The sequence below is a fragment of the Nuphar pumila genome, chromosome 15 (genome assembly GCF_984573655.1).
Source record: "Nuphar pumila chromosome 15, dmNupPumi1.hap1.1, whole genome shotgun sequence".
NCBI classification, from domain to species: domain Eukaryota; kingdom Viridiplantae; phylum Streptophyta; class Magnoliopsida; order Nymphaeales; family Nymphaeaceae; genus Nuphar; species Nuphar pumila.
In genome coordinates, this window is record NC_143263.1 from 62,297,778 (window position 1) to 62,313,575 (window position 15,798).

The 15,798-nt window shown below is 37.0% G+C and overlaps 2 protein-coding genes and 1 long non-coding RNA gene across 3 annotated transcripts in view; 2 read left to right on the forward strand and 1 right to left on the reverse strand.

Moving 5' to 3' along the window:
- Positions 1–2,077: 2,077 nt before the first annotated feature.
- LOC149815438 (uncharacterized) lies at positions 2,078–2,877 on the reverse strand. The gene is made up of 3 exons (XR_016428110.1): positions 2,814–2,877; positions 2,405–2,726; positions 2,078–2,330 (listed from the first exon to the last, which is right to left on the reverse strand). It is a non-coding gene; the product is annotated as an uncharacterized LOC149815438 (long non-coding RNA).
- A 3,308-nt stretch (positions 2,878–6,185) lies between these two features.
- On the forward strand, positions 6,186–6,814 carry LOC149815439 (cyclin-dependent kinase D-1-like). Its single transcript, XM_089990546.1, has 2 exons — positions 6,186–6,409; positions 6,496–6,814. The coding sequence occupies exons 1-2, from the start codon at positions 6,186–6,188 to the stop codon at positions 6,812–6,814; spliced, it is 543 nt and encodes a 180-aa protein (XP_089846672.1).
- A 1,132-nt stretch (positions 6,815–7,946) lies between these two features.
- The window catches only part of LOC149815440 (protein ACTIVITY OF BC1 COMPLEX KINASE 8, chloroplastic-like), a 90,081-nt gene continuing 82,229 nt past the window's right edge, over positions 7,947–15,798 (forward strand). Inside the window, exons 1-3 of the mRNA XM_089988260.1 lie at positions 7,947–8,536; positions 10,530–10,665; positions 12,913–13,079. Of these exons, the coding sequence (XP_089844386.1) occupies positions 8,093–8,536; positions 10,530–10,665; positions 12,913–13,079 (747 nt within the window). The 5' untranslated portion in view covers positions 7,947–8,092. The remainder of the gene's footprint in view (positions 8,537–10,529; positions 10,666–12,912; positions 13,080–15,798) is intronic.

Genomic DNA, 15,798 nt, shown 5'->3' on the forward strand with positions numbered 1-15,798 from the left:
CACTGGAAAACACATAACGTCTTAAAAATCGATATACAACAATTCAGCATAATATATTACAAATCGAGATTAACAAACAAGACAATATCTCTCAAATCGACACTAGAAAACACATAATATCTTATAAATCAATATACGACAATTCAACATAATAGCTTATAAATCAATATTAACAAACAAAACAATATCCCACAAATCGACACTGAAAAACATATAACATCTTACAAATTGATATACGACAATTCAACATAATATATTACAAATCAATATTAACAAATAAAATAATATCTCGCAAATCGACACTTGAAAACATATAACATCTTACAAATCGATATACAAAAATTCAACAAAATATATCACAAATCAAGATTTTCAACCGAATACGGCAATTCAGCATAATATATTACAAATCGATATTATTAAGCAAAACAATATCTCACAAATCGACACTAGAAAACACATAATATATTACAAATCGATATACAACATTTCAGGATAATATATTATAAATCGCTATTAACAAATAAAACAATATCTCACAAATCGATATACGTGTTACTACAATTGCGATTTGCATTACATTGAATATACTGAGTGAATGGACGATATCGGATGATGTAGAGACCCTTGCTCGTATCTGTAACCAAGCATTCTTGTCAACATGTCCCAATGTCTTACAAATGTCTTCAAGTTTTCAACCATTGAAATGATAAAATCTACCTGGAATAACAAAACAACGCCTTAATGACATTCACGATGACATACATTCAACAATAGCATGATGACATGAAAAGGTACTCACCACGCTTTAATGGCACTTGTTGGAATGTTTGTGCGTCATTGTTTTTTTCCATACTACCTAACGAAAATGAAGAAGAAGAAAAAACCAAGGTTGTTAAATGCGATGAGGCGAAGCGAGGCGTTGAGCATGTTATGAAGCGAGGCGTTGAAGTGTAAGCTTCATGACCAGAATAATAAAATCTATAATATTAATAAAATAATGAAATAAGAAGTGAAAATGAGTTATGTATACAATTAGTTCACAGAAGTGAATTACATAATAAAACTGCACTAGATCAATTTCATATAATTAAATAGAAAAATGCATAGGCAGCAAAAAGCACTGTCAAACATGGATCATTAGCAAATGATATAGCATGGTACAGCAGAACTGCATATCAGCCAATCATATAGAATTTTGCCTATGTGATGCTAGCAACATAACAACATCTGAGATTGCAGACAGATTGAGATAAATAGGATCTAGAAGAATATATGCTGGTTCTCAGCACATAAGTGGTGGTATTTAGTACAGCTATCTCAGATAGGACATAGTAGGTAAAACTAATACTCAATTAAATTAAAAAGAAAATACTATTATTAGCAGCAGAACAGAAATTTTAAGTAAAGAACAGTGGCTAAAGTACAAGTTTGGAAACAAAAGTTGACTACTAACCTTCTGGCGCCTTGCTCTGGTCTCATGATCAAGCTTAGATCTAGGACCTTTTGAGGCCATATTGCAAACAACTATATCAAGATACAATCCTGCCATTTTGTAGCATTAAGTGGCACCACAGGTTAGGAATGAATTTGTAATTCAAGTTATAAGCTTTGATGTTTCATTGCACTATGACATTAAATTACCTTTATAATATTTTTGTATAGAATTACCTTTTCCCCTACTCCCTCTCTCTTAACGCCTGCCCACCACTCTCATTTTTTCTTTTCCTTTTCAGCTGCCACCATCACCACCATTACCAGCCACTTCTTAATTTGTCTCTTGCTGCCACTGCAACCTTTGAAATGAAGTATGCGGAATTACAAGAACAAAGTGCAAAAGCACAAAACAAGCCCAAGAGTGGACAATTACAAAGGCACAATACTGTTAAAATATGTAATCTCATCTGCAACCAGAACTCATTAGAAAATTATCATTAAGATACGAGAAACAGAATCTGTATAAAAGTAAAGGCCATGATTGTCGTGTAACCTATCCATTTTCAAGATTAAAGCACCATCCTCAAGATTAAGTTAGACCAATAGTGCAAGATAAAACCAGTTATATCTACAATCATGAAAACATATTGAATACATGTGGGGCCATCTCCAAATTGACATGTTCTAGAAATACCTTCTATGCACAAATTTTTTCAACAAAATTGTCATAAGCCTTAAACAATATCAAATATTTTCAACAAAATTGTCTTCACTAGGACTAGATAGCTCATCTTCATTTGAATCATCCATATATGGGATAGTTTCTTCTTCATCTTCAATTTCTTCATTATTCGCTCTCTCATTTTCTGAATCTTCTACTTGTTTTCTTTTACCTTCACTCCAAAATATTAACAAAATTAATAATTAAATTTAAAAAAGTATAAGATTTATAAAATACAAGACATACCTTTATTAGCATGCATCTTGTTTGAAGATGGATCTTTTTTATGTTTCTTAGTTGAGCTTGGTGAAGTCTCAAAAGGAGTAACATCTATATCATCCAAATTAAAAGCTGGATCCAACCAAGAATCTTCTAATGCATCTTGTGGCAAAACTGGATCTTCTTTTTCTATAATCCACTCATCATCAGAATCAATATTTTCAAGACACAAAGGATCCTCAACTGTCTTCCTTCTTATATCTCTTTCTTTCAATTTCATATTGTACATGATAAACACCAAAGCATTGAGTTTTTCTTGCTCAAGGCGATTTCGCCTTTTTGTATGTACCTATAAATTAAAAATTTATATAATTACAAATTTGCAATATATTATGCAACAATGAACAATCAATAATATGAAAATATCTATATTTACCAAAGAAAAAGTGCTCCAATTACGCTCACATCCTGATGCACTACATGTGAGATTCAACACTCGCATTGCAAAGTTTTTCAATTCTTTTGTTTCATCACCAAATGTATTCCACCAATCAGCTGAGAAAATAAAATAAAAAAGAATGTTAGTAAGAAAAAAATTAGATCAATTAGAATAGAAATTAAGACAATATAAAGAAAAATACATACCTGGATTTTTTCTCTTTCTTGTGCCAATTGCCTCTGGTCTACCAAACAAACCAATCGCATTTTCATATGTATCAAGCTGAATCAAAATCTCACAACGTTCTTCTATATTGGGCACCATCTTTTCTAAACATTCCATAAACCCAATTTCAACTTTTTTATCTTTTACACAATCATCATCATAATGAAAGTGTGGGTTTAGAAAATACCCTGCAGAATGTAAGCAGTGATGCATTTGATTATCCCACCTCTTGTCAATAATATCCCAAATGTCTATATAGTTGCTCTTATCATTGCCTACATTATGAGCTATTTCTTCCTTTGCCTTTCTCATATCATTAAACAAAAATCCCATAACTGGTTTATCATCTGAATCAACCCTTCTCAATACTTTCACTAAAGGTAATGTGACTTTAATGATATAAACAATTGCTTTCCAAAAATTTCTATCTTCAGTGACAATGTATGTTACTTCTTTACCTTTTGAATTTTTGATATAATACTCACTATCTTGAAATTCTGAAGATAAGAACATATTCTTTAATGCATTTTTGTTTACACCAATACTTTGAAGAGTAAGATAAGAAGTTGCAAAACGAGTAATAGCTGGCCGTAAGAGCTCTTTACCATTTGTATATTTTCTCATCAAATTTAAAATCCATGCATGTCCATATATAAATGTAGTTACAATCTTTGCTTTTTCCAATACTCGTTTATGCAAATGTATCTTGCCAATGTCTTCAAGTATCAAATCTATACAATGTGCTGCACAAGATGTCCAAAAAATATGTTGAAAAGCTTCAATATCTTTTAACTTCAAACCTGCAGCCTTATAATTTGCTGCATTATCTGTAACTACTTGTACTACATTGTGTTCTTCGACGTCTTTAATAACTTCACTAAATAACTTTACCAAATTATCAGCTGTCTTTCTTATTCCACTAATATCACAAGACTTCAAAAAGACTGTACCTAAAGGATTGTTCACAAGAAAATTAATCAAATTTCTACTTTTACCATCCGTCCAACCATCTGCCATTATAGTACAACCAGTTCTTGCCCATGTCTTTTTGTAGTCCTCCAACATAATTTGAGTTTTATCCACTTCATCTTTTAAAATCCAAGTTTTCATCTCATGATAACTTGGTGGTTTAAATCCTCGACCATAATTAGCAATAGCTTCACACATGGATTCAAAATATCGACTATTGCACAAATTAAATGATAACGCATTTGCAAAAAAGAATCGCCCAATAGCATAACATACTTCCTTTCTTTCTTCTCTTTTAAATGCATTATTTATCGTTGTCTGACGAGCTTCTGAACTCATAAATTGATCCATAGGGCCTCTTGTTTGTGAACTTCCAACTCTACTAGTAGTTGGAGAAGAAAGTTCACCACTCATCAGTCCTTGAGTAAAGCTTTCATTCATACCACTTTGTAATATATTTTTTTCTTGTTGTTTTTCTTCTTTCTTCTTTTGCAAGTATTTTGCAAAAAATTGTGTCACCTCATTTGGTGCATGATCACATGGTTTAGCACCCTTGTGACTTCCAGCTAGATGCTCTTTTATTCTTGCTACACCACCTTTATAAACTACCTTACAATACATACATACCAAATTTCCTCTTTTTTCCTTATCATTCAAATCTTCTTCAAAACAATGCTTCCAAGCTGGATCTGTCCTTTTCATTTTTTTTAAGATAAACAACCACCTGCACAAATTTAGTTTTTTTTTTAAAACAGTACAATCCATAATCAAGAAAACATATATTTAAGTCAACTTAATAATCAAGTAAAGCAACAAAAGTTTTTAAGTCAACTTAATAATCAAGTAAAGCAACAAAAGTCCATGTTCTGCGTAGCAGGGAGCAACATAAGACTATGATAGGTGCAGGCCAGCGCACCAATATCCTGAGGGTAGAATTTCGGTCTTGTGACACTCGTGACAATCAGGATAGCATAGTCAACTAGAGAAGCAACTATGGTTGAGGCACTCCAAATTATGGTTTTATCGACCAAACAAAATGTAAGACAGACCATATAGAAGACTAAATATGGCCAAATGTAGATTATCTGAATCTCCTATCTTCATGTCATGCAACTATATTTGTGTGTTTCTCCTACTAAGCAGATTACTAGCCAAAGACTTTTTAATTAAAGAATTCGGTAAATCAGATACCATCAGTGGCACCAAGTACACCCAAGATTTGCTCGGTTGATGCATCTGGTTGTTGTCTGTTCTGGCTCCAACCTACCCACCTGTGTCTACACATTTACCACTGAACTTAGGTGGTAGTTTCATAATCACCATAGTTTCTAGAGTCTTTCATAGAAGGATATGCATGATTGTGCTTAAAAGACTTCTATAGAATGTGTCTCGGTAGGAATTACAACTAACATCAGACATGGAAAGACAAAAAACAGAAACTTATTCAATGTAGGCAAAGAACCAGCAAAAACAAACCACTGCAGAACGAAGGTAACATAATAAGAAGTTAAAGACTTATGGCCACCAAAATAGGTAAGACCTCTCATTTGAAATATGCAAAAGGCTACTACAGCCTCAAGTTATACAATATTGTGTAGGCTTAAGATTTGGAACACCCTTGCAGGAACAACTTAAAGGTGAAGGCTTCAGATTGGACATCTACATATACAATTGAAGGCATCTTGCATATGAGGTCCTGAGTGAGCCTTTCATTTGAGGAATACCGAGACCTTATGCTCAAAAAGTTCCTCTGACAATGGGATTCAGCATGACAAAGAAAATTGGCAGACAGACTTTCACTAAGATGGGTGCTGAGCCCATATGTCCATCATGTATATAACAATCCCATTTTTGCCCATAATAACTCATTCATCTTATGTCGTATAGCTGAATTCTAAAAATTTAAAATCTGAGTGCATACTAACCCATGACTGTGACCTTTATCTGCCAAAATATACTTAGTCAATATGCTAAAATTACTAGAAGACACACAAAGGAGAGTAAAGAAAATCAGGAGCACACAGAAGCTCTTAAGTGAATGAAAAGCATGACAAGAGTGGATGTGAACAGAAGCATGAAGCATTTAATATTTATGTCTTTGAAAAGGAAACTTTTCTACTTATATACTATATGTTTTTCTAAGCTATGATAAATCTTGTACAGAGTCAAACTGACATGGATCAGCTTGGTAAAATATTTGCAGTATTTGGCACTCCAAGTCTTTCTCAGTGGCAGGACATGACTTTCCTTCCTGACTATATTGAATATCAACATGTTCCTGCTAAACCATTACGTGTATTATTCCCAATGGCAAGTGAAGATGCACTGGATCTGCTTTCTAAGATGTTCACTTATGATCCAAAAGCTAGAATTTCTGCACAGAAGGCACTGGAGCATAGGTGCATATTGGTCTAATTTATGTCATATATGTGACATTTTTATTAATAAAGATTTCTAAAATATGTGTTGTTCTATTGGCCAATAGGTACTTTTCCTCTGTTCCTTTGCCTACAAAACCAGCAGGTCCAGCACTGCTTCCCAGACCTGCTAGTAAGGTTGAGACTCGTAATCCTTCAATATCTGCAAAGAGAAATTCCCCAGGTCATCTTGTATTATCACCACCCAATAAGGTGAGGCGAGTAAGTATTCCACCTGAAGGTCATGCAGGTAATCCCCATGCCTTGGGGGTGGTTGAGAAGCATGTTAAGGAGACACCAAATCTACCTACGGGAATTCCAATGTCAATAGACACAAATGGGGGTTTTGGTTCAAACTGTGCAAAACAAACAACTGAAGAGCGCTGAAGTAAAGATTCATTAAAAAATTTTGACTGGAATCAAGAAAAGGTTTAACTAATAAAAAAGTTCAAAGAGATTGTATTACTCACACGAGGAAGGAGGCAGCGTCGGCTCCCCTGTGAGGCGTGGATGCAAGGTAGTCGGCTCTGGGAGCGAGAGACGAGGAGAGGAGAGGAGGAGGCAGGTGCAGGCTGACAAAGCCCTCCCTCCACTGTGCGATTTTTACAGAGGGTTGGGGGAGGCAGGAAAAGGGAAATGAGGGGATGCGGCGGGTGGGGGGGAGGGGATGAAGGTTTAAAGCATTAAAAGAAAGAGAGAAACCCTTTCGTAATCCTATTTTTGGGGGTTGTACATGAGGCGTACGCCTTATAATCGAAGCGGAACTCAAAGCGAGGCGCACGCTTCACTCATGTGAAGCGTGCGCTTCGAACCCATAAATGCTTCATCTAGCGCTTCAGTATTTTTTTTTTGTGCTTCGCCTCTAAGGCGTACGCCTCAAGTACTGAGGCGTACGCCTCGCACAACACTGAAAAAAACTATAAAAAGAGATGGTCGACAAATCCCCCTATGACGCCCACCAATGATCGAACCAATCGTTCGATTTATAGTTATCTCCACGAGGTAGGAACGAACCTAGAAAAGTTTTCTATCTAACACAAGGCAGGAATGAGAAGGCGGACATGTGTTGTAACATAAGCTAAAAACAAAGGCGAAACATGCAAATCTATTTACGGAGAGCAGAAGAACATTTTCGTCCAACGCATATCTATCTTACAGGAGGACATTTTCGTTAAAAGCATATCTACATTTTTTATATGTTATGTTATTATAAAGTCATTGTGGGCAACATTGGCATGTGAATTATCACGGGTCCCAAAATATTCCTCCCACACGAATTTGTGTTCAGGAGAGAACACACAACACCCTCTCCCCAAGTTGAGCCCACGTCCGGCTCTATCCCATGAGTGGCTTAAAACCTTGCATCCCTACGCACCACAATAAGTCGCGGGTCCATCCTCAAAAAGTGGCCAATCAAAACTCTACAAATAAGCTCTGGGCCGATCAGAATCCAAAAGGCCCTATGCTTTACCCCCCTCCCTCTGTTCCTCTCTCTTTATATCTCTATAGCTGCTGTGCTGAGTTGGTACAACACTTGCCACTCACTCCCACCCCCCCTGCTGAGTGCTGAACTGCCTCTCTCTCTCTCTGCGCAATGAGAGTGCTACTACCATCGTTCTGCTTGTAGAATCGTCATTCCACTCCACTACCCAATTCCCCATAAAAATGTCGATCACCATATGGGCACCCTATCCTTCTCTTCCAGAAACCCTTCTCTTACGGCTGCCGGAACGCCGAACTATGAGACTCCCCGTTGCGATTAGACGCCGAAGGGCACTCCCCCAGGCGGTTTCTGAAGAGAAAGCGGTCGTTTTGGAGGATAAAGAGGTGGATTTCTACGTTTCTAACGGGAACGGTAGCTCCTATAGCTATGGTGGGAGGGTCGGGAGCTCGAACGGCAGCCTCAAGTTGAACTCCAACGGGAACGCCTTCGTGAATGGGTCGGTGAACGGAGCGGTAAATGGCGCTCTGGTGAAGTACACCGGCGAAAATGGGGCTGCCACGAAGACTGCTCCGGCGGAGGCGAAGGGAGAAACTCGGAAGAAGACCGTCGAGGAGATTGGGGAGGAGGAGGCCTGGTTTAGGCGTGCTGGCACTGAGAAACTAGAGGTGGGAACCGTTGTTTCCGTCTTGAATCGATTCCTTTCTTCTTCTCTTCATTTCCTTTTCACTCTGCTTACTTTCTGTGCATGTTATGTTTCTTCAGTGAACCCACTAGTTTTATCTGTGAAAGTAGAAGAGAAGCCGAGGACTTCCAATTCTTACACGATTCTGTTAAGTTCCAAACGATGTTATTCTTAATTTTGAACCACTAGCTTCAGTTTGTTTTATTGGGTATGTTGATTTTATCATGAGAAGACTATGATGGTGTCAACCAAAATAAAAAAATTATGTCTGGAAGCAATCTGAAACAATTATCATATTGTGCTTGAATGGATAGTGGCAGGACTCATCAATGCGGCCACTTCTGTTCCGCGTATCATTCTTGTTATCGTGATGGAATCCGTCATTGTGATCGTGTGTTTCCTTTTCCACCGTTCTCTGTTTCTTCCTCCAATTGTCTCATCTGGTCCAGTTATGAGAGATCTTCTGATTTGAATCATTCCTATGCTGTCAAAGCATCTAAAACAAGTTTTGCTGAAATCGTGCCTTCTTTCCCTTAAACATTGAATAAATCCTTATGGATATGTAATCTGTTGTGGTGAATTTCATTTGAAAGGACTATCTGCATATTTAATCTAGGACAAAAGTATACAATACTGGAGTTCTGTTTGTGCGGGTTGAATACACATATCCATTACAAATGGTTTATCTATTTATTTTATCATCTGGCTTTGCTCCTTGCACTATCTGAACACAAAAAAACCTTGACTGGAAACCAATCTCCATTTGATTCTGTATGAAATACTTGTCATATAGAATTATTTTTTTTTTCAGAAAGTCTATGTGAACTAAGTGTATTAGGCTTAATCACTAAGCTTTCTGCTCATCTACTTAGTGCATGCACTAAACTGTCACTCCATAAGCCTAGAGAAGCAATGGAGTGCATGCATTGAAAAGAGCTGTGAATTTGCCTGTCTTTCAGTGAGTATAGTCTCAACTAAAGCAGTTGTTAAGTATTATTTCTGTGCCATATGTTGTTAGTGAGAGAAATATCCTTGCTGTTACCTGCATTGATGCCAGTATTAACCTTACTGATGGTTTTTTCTTGCTGGTCCAACTTCTTGTGTGCAACCAACTGGAACTCTGTGCTGCCCTACTTTTTTGTCGTCTGACATAGATCATGTAGTGCACTTAGTGAGTTGTTTCAGGTTGCATCTTGACCTACTCAATGGCAGCGGTATTCCAAATCCTTGGATAGTCTACAGATCTCTTTCTGATCCATTATTTTCCCATAATCCTTAACTGAGATGAAATTGTACATCTCTGGTTTAACATGAAAAAATAGTATTCTATCATTCTATGCTTATGTGCTCATAATCCATTGGTTGAAAATGGTTTGCTAGCAATGTGGAGGACCGAATATGGCAGTTTGACTGCTAGGCTGTCTTTCAATCAGAGTCACCTATATCATTCAAGGTATTTTCTTGGTAAGGGTTTTTCTCATAGAGGTTTTCAAAAGTTGGTTTTTCTCTGGAAAATCTAGTGAGTTTAAAAATATTGAAAAATGTGAGATAATAGTCTTGCATGATTTTTCTTTCAAAAACATAAAGAAACAAGTTTTAAAAGGTTTTAAAATATAAAAGAAACAAAAAAAATAGAAAATACATGCTTAAAATATAAAAATGTGAGTTTTCCCCAAAAACATCATGATATCTTGAGTATTGGCGATATCTTGAAAATATCGCGATATATTGCCGATAATATCAGCTGAATTGATAACACTGATATTATCGCAATATTTTCAAAATATCGGCGATATTGTTGACACTCTTTCAATCAATGCTTGTGTTCATAAATTATACAACTGTTGTTTTCATTGTAAGACACATGTAAACATGCGTAGCGATATATGCCATAAATTACAAGATAATACTTTCTGTTGCTTGTTAATGTATAGTTGGATGTTCTTTTTTATATTGTGCTTCATTGGCACCTGCAGGTTTCTGTTGCTCCAGGCGGTCGATGGAATAGGTTTAAAACCTATTCAACAATACAAAGGACTTTGGAAATATGGGGATTTGTTTTTACATTTCTGTTCAAAGCTTGGCTCAATAAGCAGAAGTTCACTTACCGAGGTTATTTACTTCTTGCTTGCACCTTTAGCTTTTCAAATGTCTAGAGAAAGGTTCTATTTGTTAGCTATTTTTTCACCTATATATGCTTTAATTGGGGCATGAGAATCACACATTTTGTTGCCTAGTGGACAAGAAAAGCAGATGACATGCCACACAGGCCATAGTGTACGTTGTGTTTGTTATTTAGTGACTGGTATTATTTGATATATGCAGTTTACAGAAAGCAAATATTCTTAGTGAATGCTGACATTGTCCTCTAAAGTGAGAGAGAGGTTCTTCGGGGTTGTTGGGGGATATGCTTTTTCTGTAGCAGTGAGCATCATAAGAAGTATGACTGGTTAAAATTTTGAAGTATATTGTCAAGGAAACGATTGGTCAATTCAATTGAAATTTAAGAGCTTTATTTAATTTTCTCCATGATGATTAAATGGTGTAAATATGAGAAATATGACCGGGTCTTCTGTGAGCACAATTTCATATTCTGTTACTCTGTTCTTTAATTTCATAAATTGTATGTGAAGCAGATGCTGTGAAAATGATGAGACCTTCACATACTAACCATGCCTCCAAGGGGAAAAAGTAGCTTGAATTAGATTGACCATGCTGTTCGGTTGTGGAATAAAAAAAGTTGAATATGAAAAAAACAGAAGAATCCAATAAAATTATTAAAAACTTAAGTTCTTTTGGTGAGAGAAGCATGAAATTCTGTTGACTGATAGAAATAGAATTTGATGGTTTGTAATTTAAATCATGCAACAAATTCACGGAGCTTGAATGAAAATATCAAGGAATATTGGATCATTCTTGTGGAATGTCTTTGGTAGGTTGTTAAGTCAGATCATTGAGTTGATTCCCGAGTATCAAGGGCACATGCTTTTGGCAATCTGTGGTGCTTTACCTATAAAATCCCTTCAGCATGTTTTAAGTGTTTGTTTAGTTTTTAAAATGACTTCCTGCCAACAAGTTGAATTTGAAAATATATGGTGTGACAGTTGTTTGCTGCCATGTGTAGTGTTCTATCAGTTTTTTCCTGCCATCTTTTGTGTTGATACCAAAAGTTTCTCCGTTCTTTTACAAGTGGCAGCACAACAATGTATGCTTGACCTTTTCTTTGTCAATGTATCACTGCTCTTTAATTTTGAAAGCTTAAACCTTTATTAAAATGGCCTAAAGTTGGAAGCTGTAATAAATAATTCCTGACTTACAAGTAAATCATTCTGTATGGACCAGTTGGGTCAATTTTACCTGTTTGACCAACTTGATTCTTGATGTCAATCCATGGGCCGGACCAGGGACCAGATTTATCTGCTAAGTCATGGAATCCAGATTCAACAAGTCATTCCAGTTTAAATTGTTGTTAGGGTATGTTTGGTTGCATTCAAATGTGATTTGAAATCTCATGCAAATGAGAGAATGAATCTCATTTGCACAGCTAACCAAACATGTGATTTGGAATCTCATGCAAATGAGAAACGAATGTGATTTGAAATCACGTTTGAAGTGAATCTCATGTGATTCCAAATCACATGGTGGAATGTGTGATTTGAAACCATATGACTTCAAATCACATTTGATTAGGGGTGTCAACGGGTCGAGTTTGGTTCTCACCCAGGTGGAACCAGACTTTGCCCCGATTTTCAGGTATGGTATCGGGTCCGGACTCGAGTCTAATTAGACCTACTATAAGAGAAACCATACCCGGACCCAATAAGAACTACATGAACCAGACCCGAATCGTACCCGGTAAAACAATATTTTTTTATCATTTTTACATTAAAAAATAGAGGGTCTTAATCGGAACTCGGGTTGGGCCCGGGTCTGGTATAAAATTTCACAAACTATACCCGGGTCCATGTATTAATCGGACCTTCGGGTCTGGACCCAGGTCTTAATCGGGTCTTCTTATTTATCACCATACCTGGACCCTATAGGGTTTGGTTCGGGTAGGGTCTGGGTAAAGCCGACCCGTTGACACCCCTACATTTGTTTCCATCTCATGTGATTTGGAATCACATGAGATGCAACCAAACATACCCTTAGTAGTAACTCTAGGTTCTTGATGCAAGAACTGCCGAGTTGTTTACTTAGCCAAAAGTATATTCTCTTGTCCACAAATTTTCATACCTTCATTTTATGTTAAGAGACAAAGTTCTAGTCTGGTAGCTTCAGTACCATCTGTTAAGCTATGCTTGTAGTCAACCTCCCTTTATGAATATAGCTATTGTAACCAAGAAATTTCTTATTCAGGTGGAATGACTGAAGAAAAAGTAGTTCAAAAGCGGAAAGCTCTGGCTAAGTGGTTGAAGGAAAACATCTTAAGATTAGGACCTACATTTATCAAAATTGGACAACAGTTCTCTACAAGGGTTGATATTCTCCCCCAAGAATATGTTGATCAATTATCAGAACTTCAGGTCAGAATGCAAAAGAATTTCTGTGATAATATACAGTTGATCATTTATAGCCATGTTTTTTGTGTTTTTTTTATAATGATTAATTAAATGACATCACTTTTTTATATTAGGCATTTCAGATTTTAGCTTTGTAAACTCAAAGGAGCAACAGAATGGTTAAGTCTGTTAAATTGTACATATATGATATAATATAGTATACATATGTGTATATATATATATATATATATATATATATATATATATATATATATATGAGAAGTTGGACCAAGTCAACTCTTGTTGACTTGGAAGCCAACGGCTAGATTTCTAGCTGTTGGACTGGGGCTGTTTTCCCCTCTCTCTTAATCTTCTCTCTTTCTCCTTTTTAGGCCTCTTATGTATATAAATAGGGGTCCATCCCCCTTGTAAAAGCATGCTTCTTGCATACTCGTTCTTCAAATAAAGACAGTCCAACTATGTCACATGGGTGCGGGGATGCGGCATTTTAAAAAAACTTGGGTGCGGGAGGGCGAAAATATAAAAAATTATATATATATATATACAATTTTGAAGTTTTAATAGTTAACAGCAGTAACACTAATGAAATAAAAAACAATTATCGTGAGTACATTTTAAAAAACAAAAATTATATATATGCTAAAATTCATCATTGACTGCATTAACCAAGCTTAATCGAGTTTCAAAGCTTTATTAAGCTCTACTGGTCTGAGCTGAGTTTAATAGTTTAATCGAGCACTGCTAGATGCATATATGGTTTTAATTTTTTGCTATTGAATCAGACAAATATCAGGATTTGATGGATATCTGATTACATGTAAAAGAACCAAATAAGGTACGAACACCGGTCCAAACGGGGCGAGACCCCATTTTCCCCCTGGCCAGGACATATATGCTTGGTTTTCCATCCGACTCTTTTAGTTATTCTCTCCTAGTTACGTAACTGAGCTACTTTTGAATGCTTACCAAGCTGGTCATCCCTGAAGAAAGGCTGTATTGTCCATGATCATTACATCCTACCCCAAAATCTGGCAACTCATTGACTTAAGATATTTTGTATTAATTTTTCTAGTACGTAACCTCCAACCCAATGCATATCTCGGAAGGAAATCAAAATTTGATTTAATATTTATAGGCAGGTACAGTGGACTGCAATCTGTACGGGCCAACATGGGCATCATTACCCTTTCGCCTTCCTGAACCCTCTATTTTAACAAAATGATTGTTTTCTCTTCAATTTTCAGGGTACAGTATGGTTGTTCTCTGAGACCATCCAGATTTTCATGAAAAGTTAAGCTCTCATCAACTACGAGAGGTGTCAGATTTTCAGTAAAAGGTGAGAATGATGAAGAAAGCCACCAGGTGGTGTATCAATGCATTGCCTTATTCACTCTCCATCAAAATTGTGGTGAGGACCAGTGTCCTGTCCAAGAGATGGAGGTATCTCTCGACTGCAATCCCCTCTGCAGAATTCGATGAGGATCATTTCCCTTCGACCACGAAGCAACTCAAGAGACAAAAGAAGCTCGGCGAGTCACACTTGCATCTAGAAGGAATCGATCTCGTCACCGCTGTCAATCGATTCTTGTTGAACCAGGCACCTTCGTAGGTTTAGCCTGCCCTTGACCCAGAGAAACGATTCGGAGAAGAGACTCCTTGGTAGTTGACTACGACATGTGGTTGCCGTAAAGAAAGTTGAAGAGTTGTGTCTCGAAACTCACCACGTTGACAAACTAGTTCCTAAGTTTTCTGGCTGTCATGCCCATTTCGGCGGGCCTCTTTTTTTTTTCAAGTCCAAAAGTTGGACATAAATGACCCTGGGTGCGTTGACTCCACCCAGGGTTGGGTTGACTGCATTGGGTGCCGCACCCGCACCCGCATTGCGTTGCGTCGATGCTGGTGCGGCACCTAGTTGGCCGAATCCCTGTGACATAGCAGTCCAATGGCTAGAAATCTAGCCTTTGGGGCTCTTGTCCCCTCTCTCTTTCTCCCTTTTAGGTTCTTTTCATTCCCTCTTATGTATATAAATAGGGGTCTATCCCCCTTGTAAAAGCATGCTTCTTGCGTACTTGTTCTTCAAATAAAGACACTCCATGCTCTTGTCCCCTCTCTCTTAATCTTCTCTCTCCCTTTTAGGTTCTTCTCACTCCCTCCTTCCCCCTTTTTAAAGCTTGCTTTTTGTATACTTGTTCTTCAAATAAAGACATTATTTTTTATCTTTTGTGTATGCCCTTAGTGGCACTTGTTATTGTGCTCTTCATAGCACTTGTGATTGTGTTCTTGGTGGCACTTGTTGGTGAATGCTTTGTTCGTGTTTGAAGGAGCTCAACCACTATTTACATGGTATCAGAGCTTGGAAGTATTAAAGCTCATTCGAAGACTTTTTTTTTTAAAGTGTTGGTGATCTTGCAAGTGTTCGAAGTGATCGTGTGAACCATTGGTGGAGGAGTGCTCGTGTTCCGCATATTGTTCTTTCTTCTCCTCTCTTCTCTCCTTATCTTTTCTTTCTCTACTCCTCTCTTAGCCCTTGTAAAATGGATGACAATGATAATGTCCCTACTAAACCCATAAAACTTAATGATTTCAATTATGGAACATGGGCTTATATTATGAAGCACCTTATTTAGGGAAAAGGGTTGTGGGAACCAATAGATGGGTCTGATCCAAAACCTAAGCTAGTCCTCACTAAGGTAGAAGGTAAGAAAGATGTGTCTCTAACCGA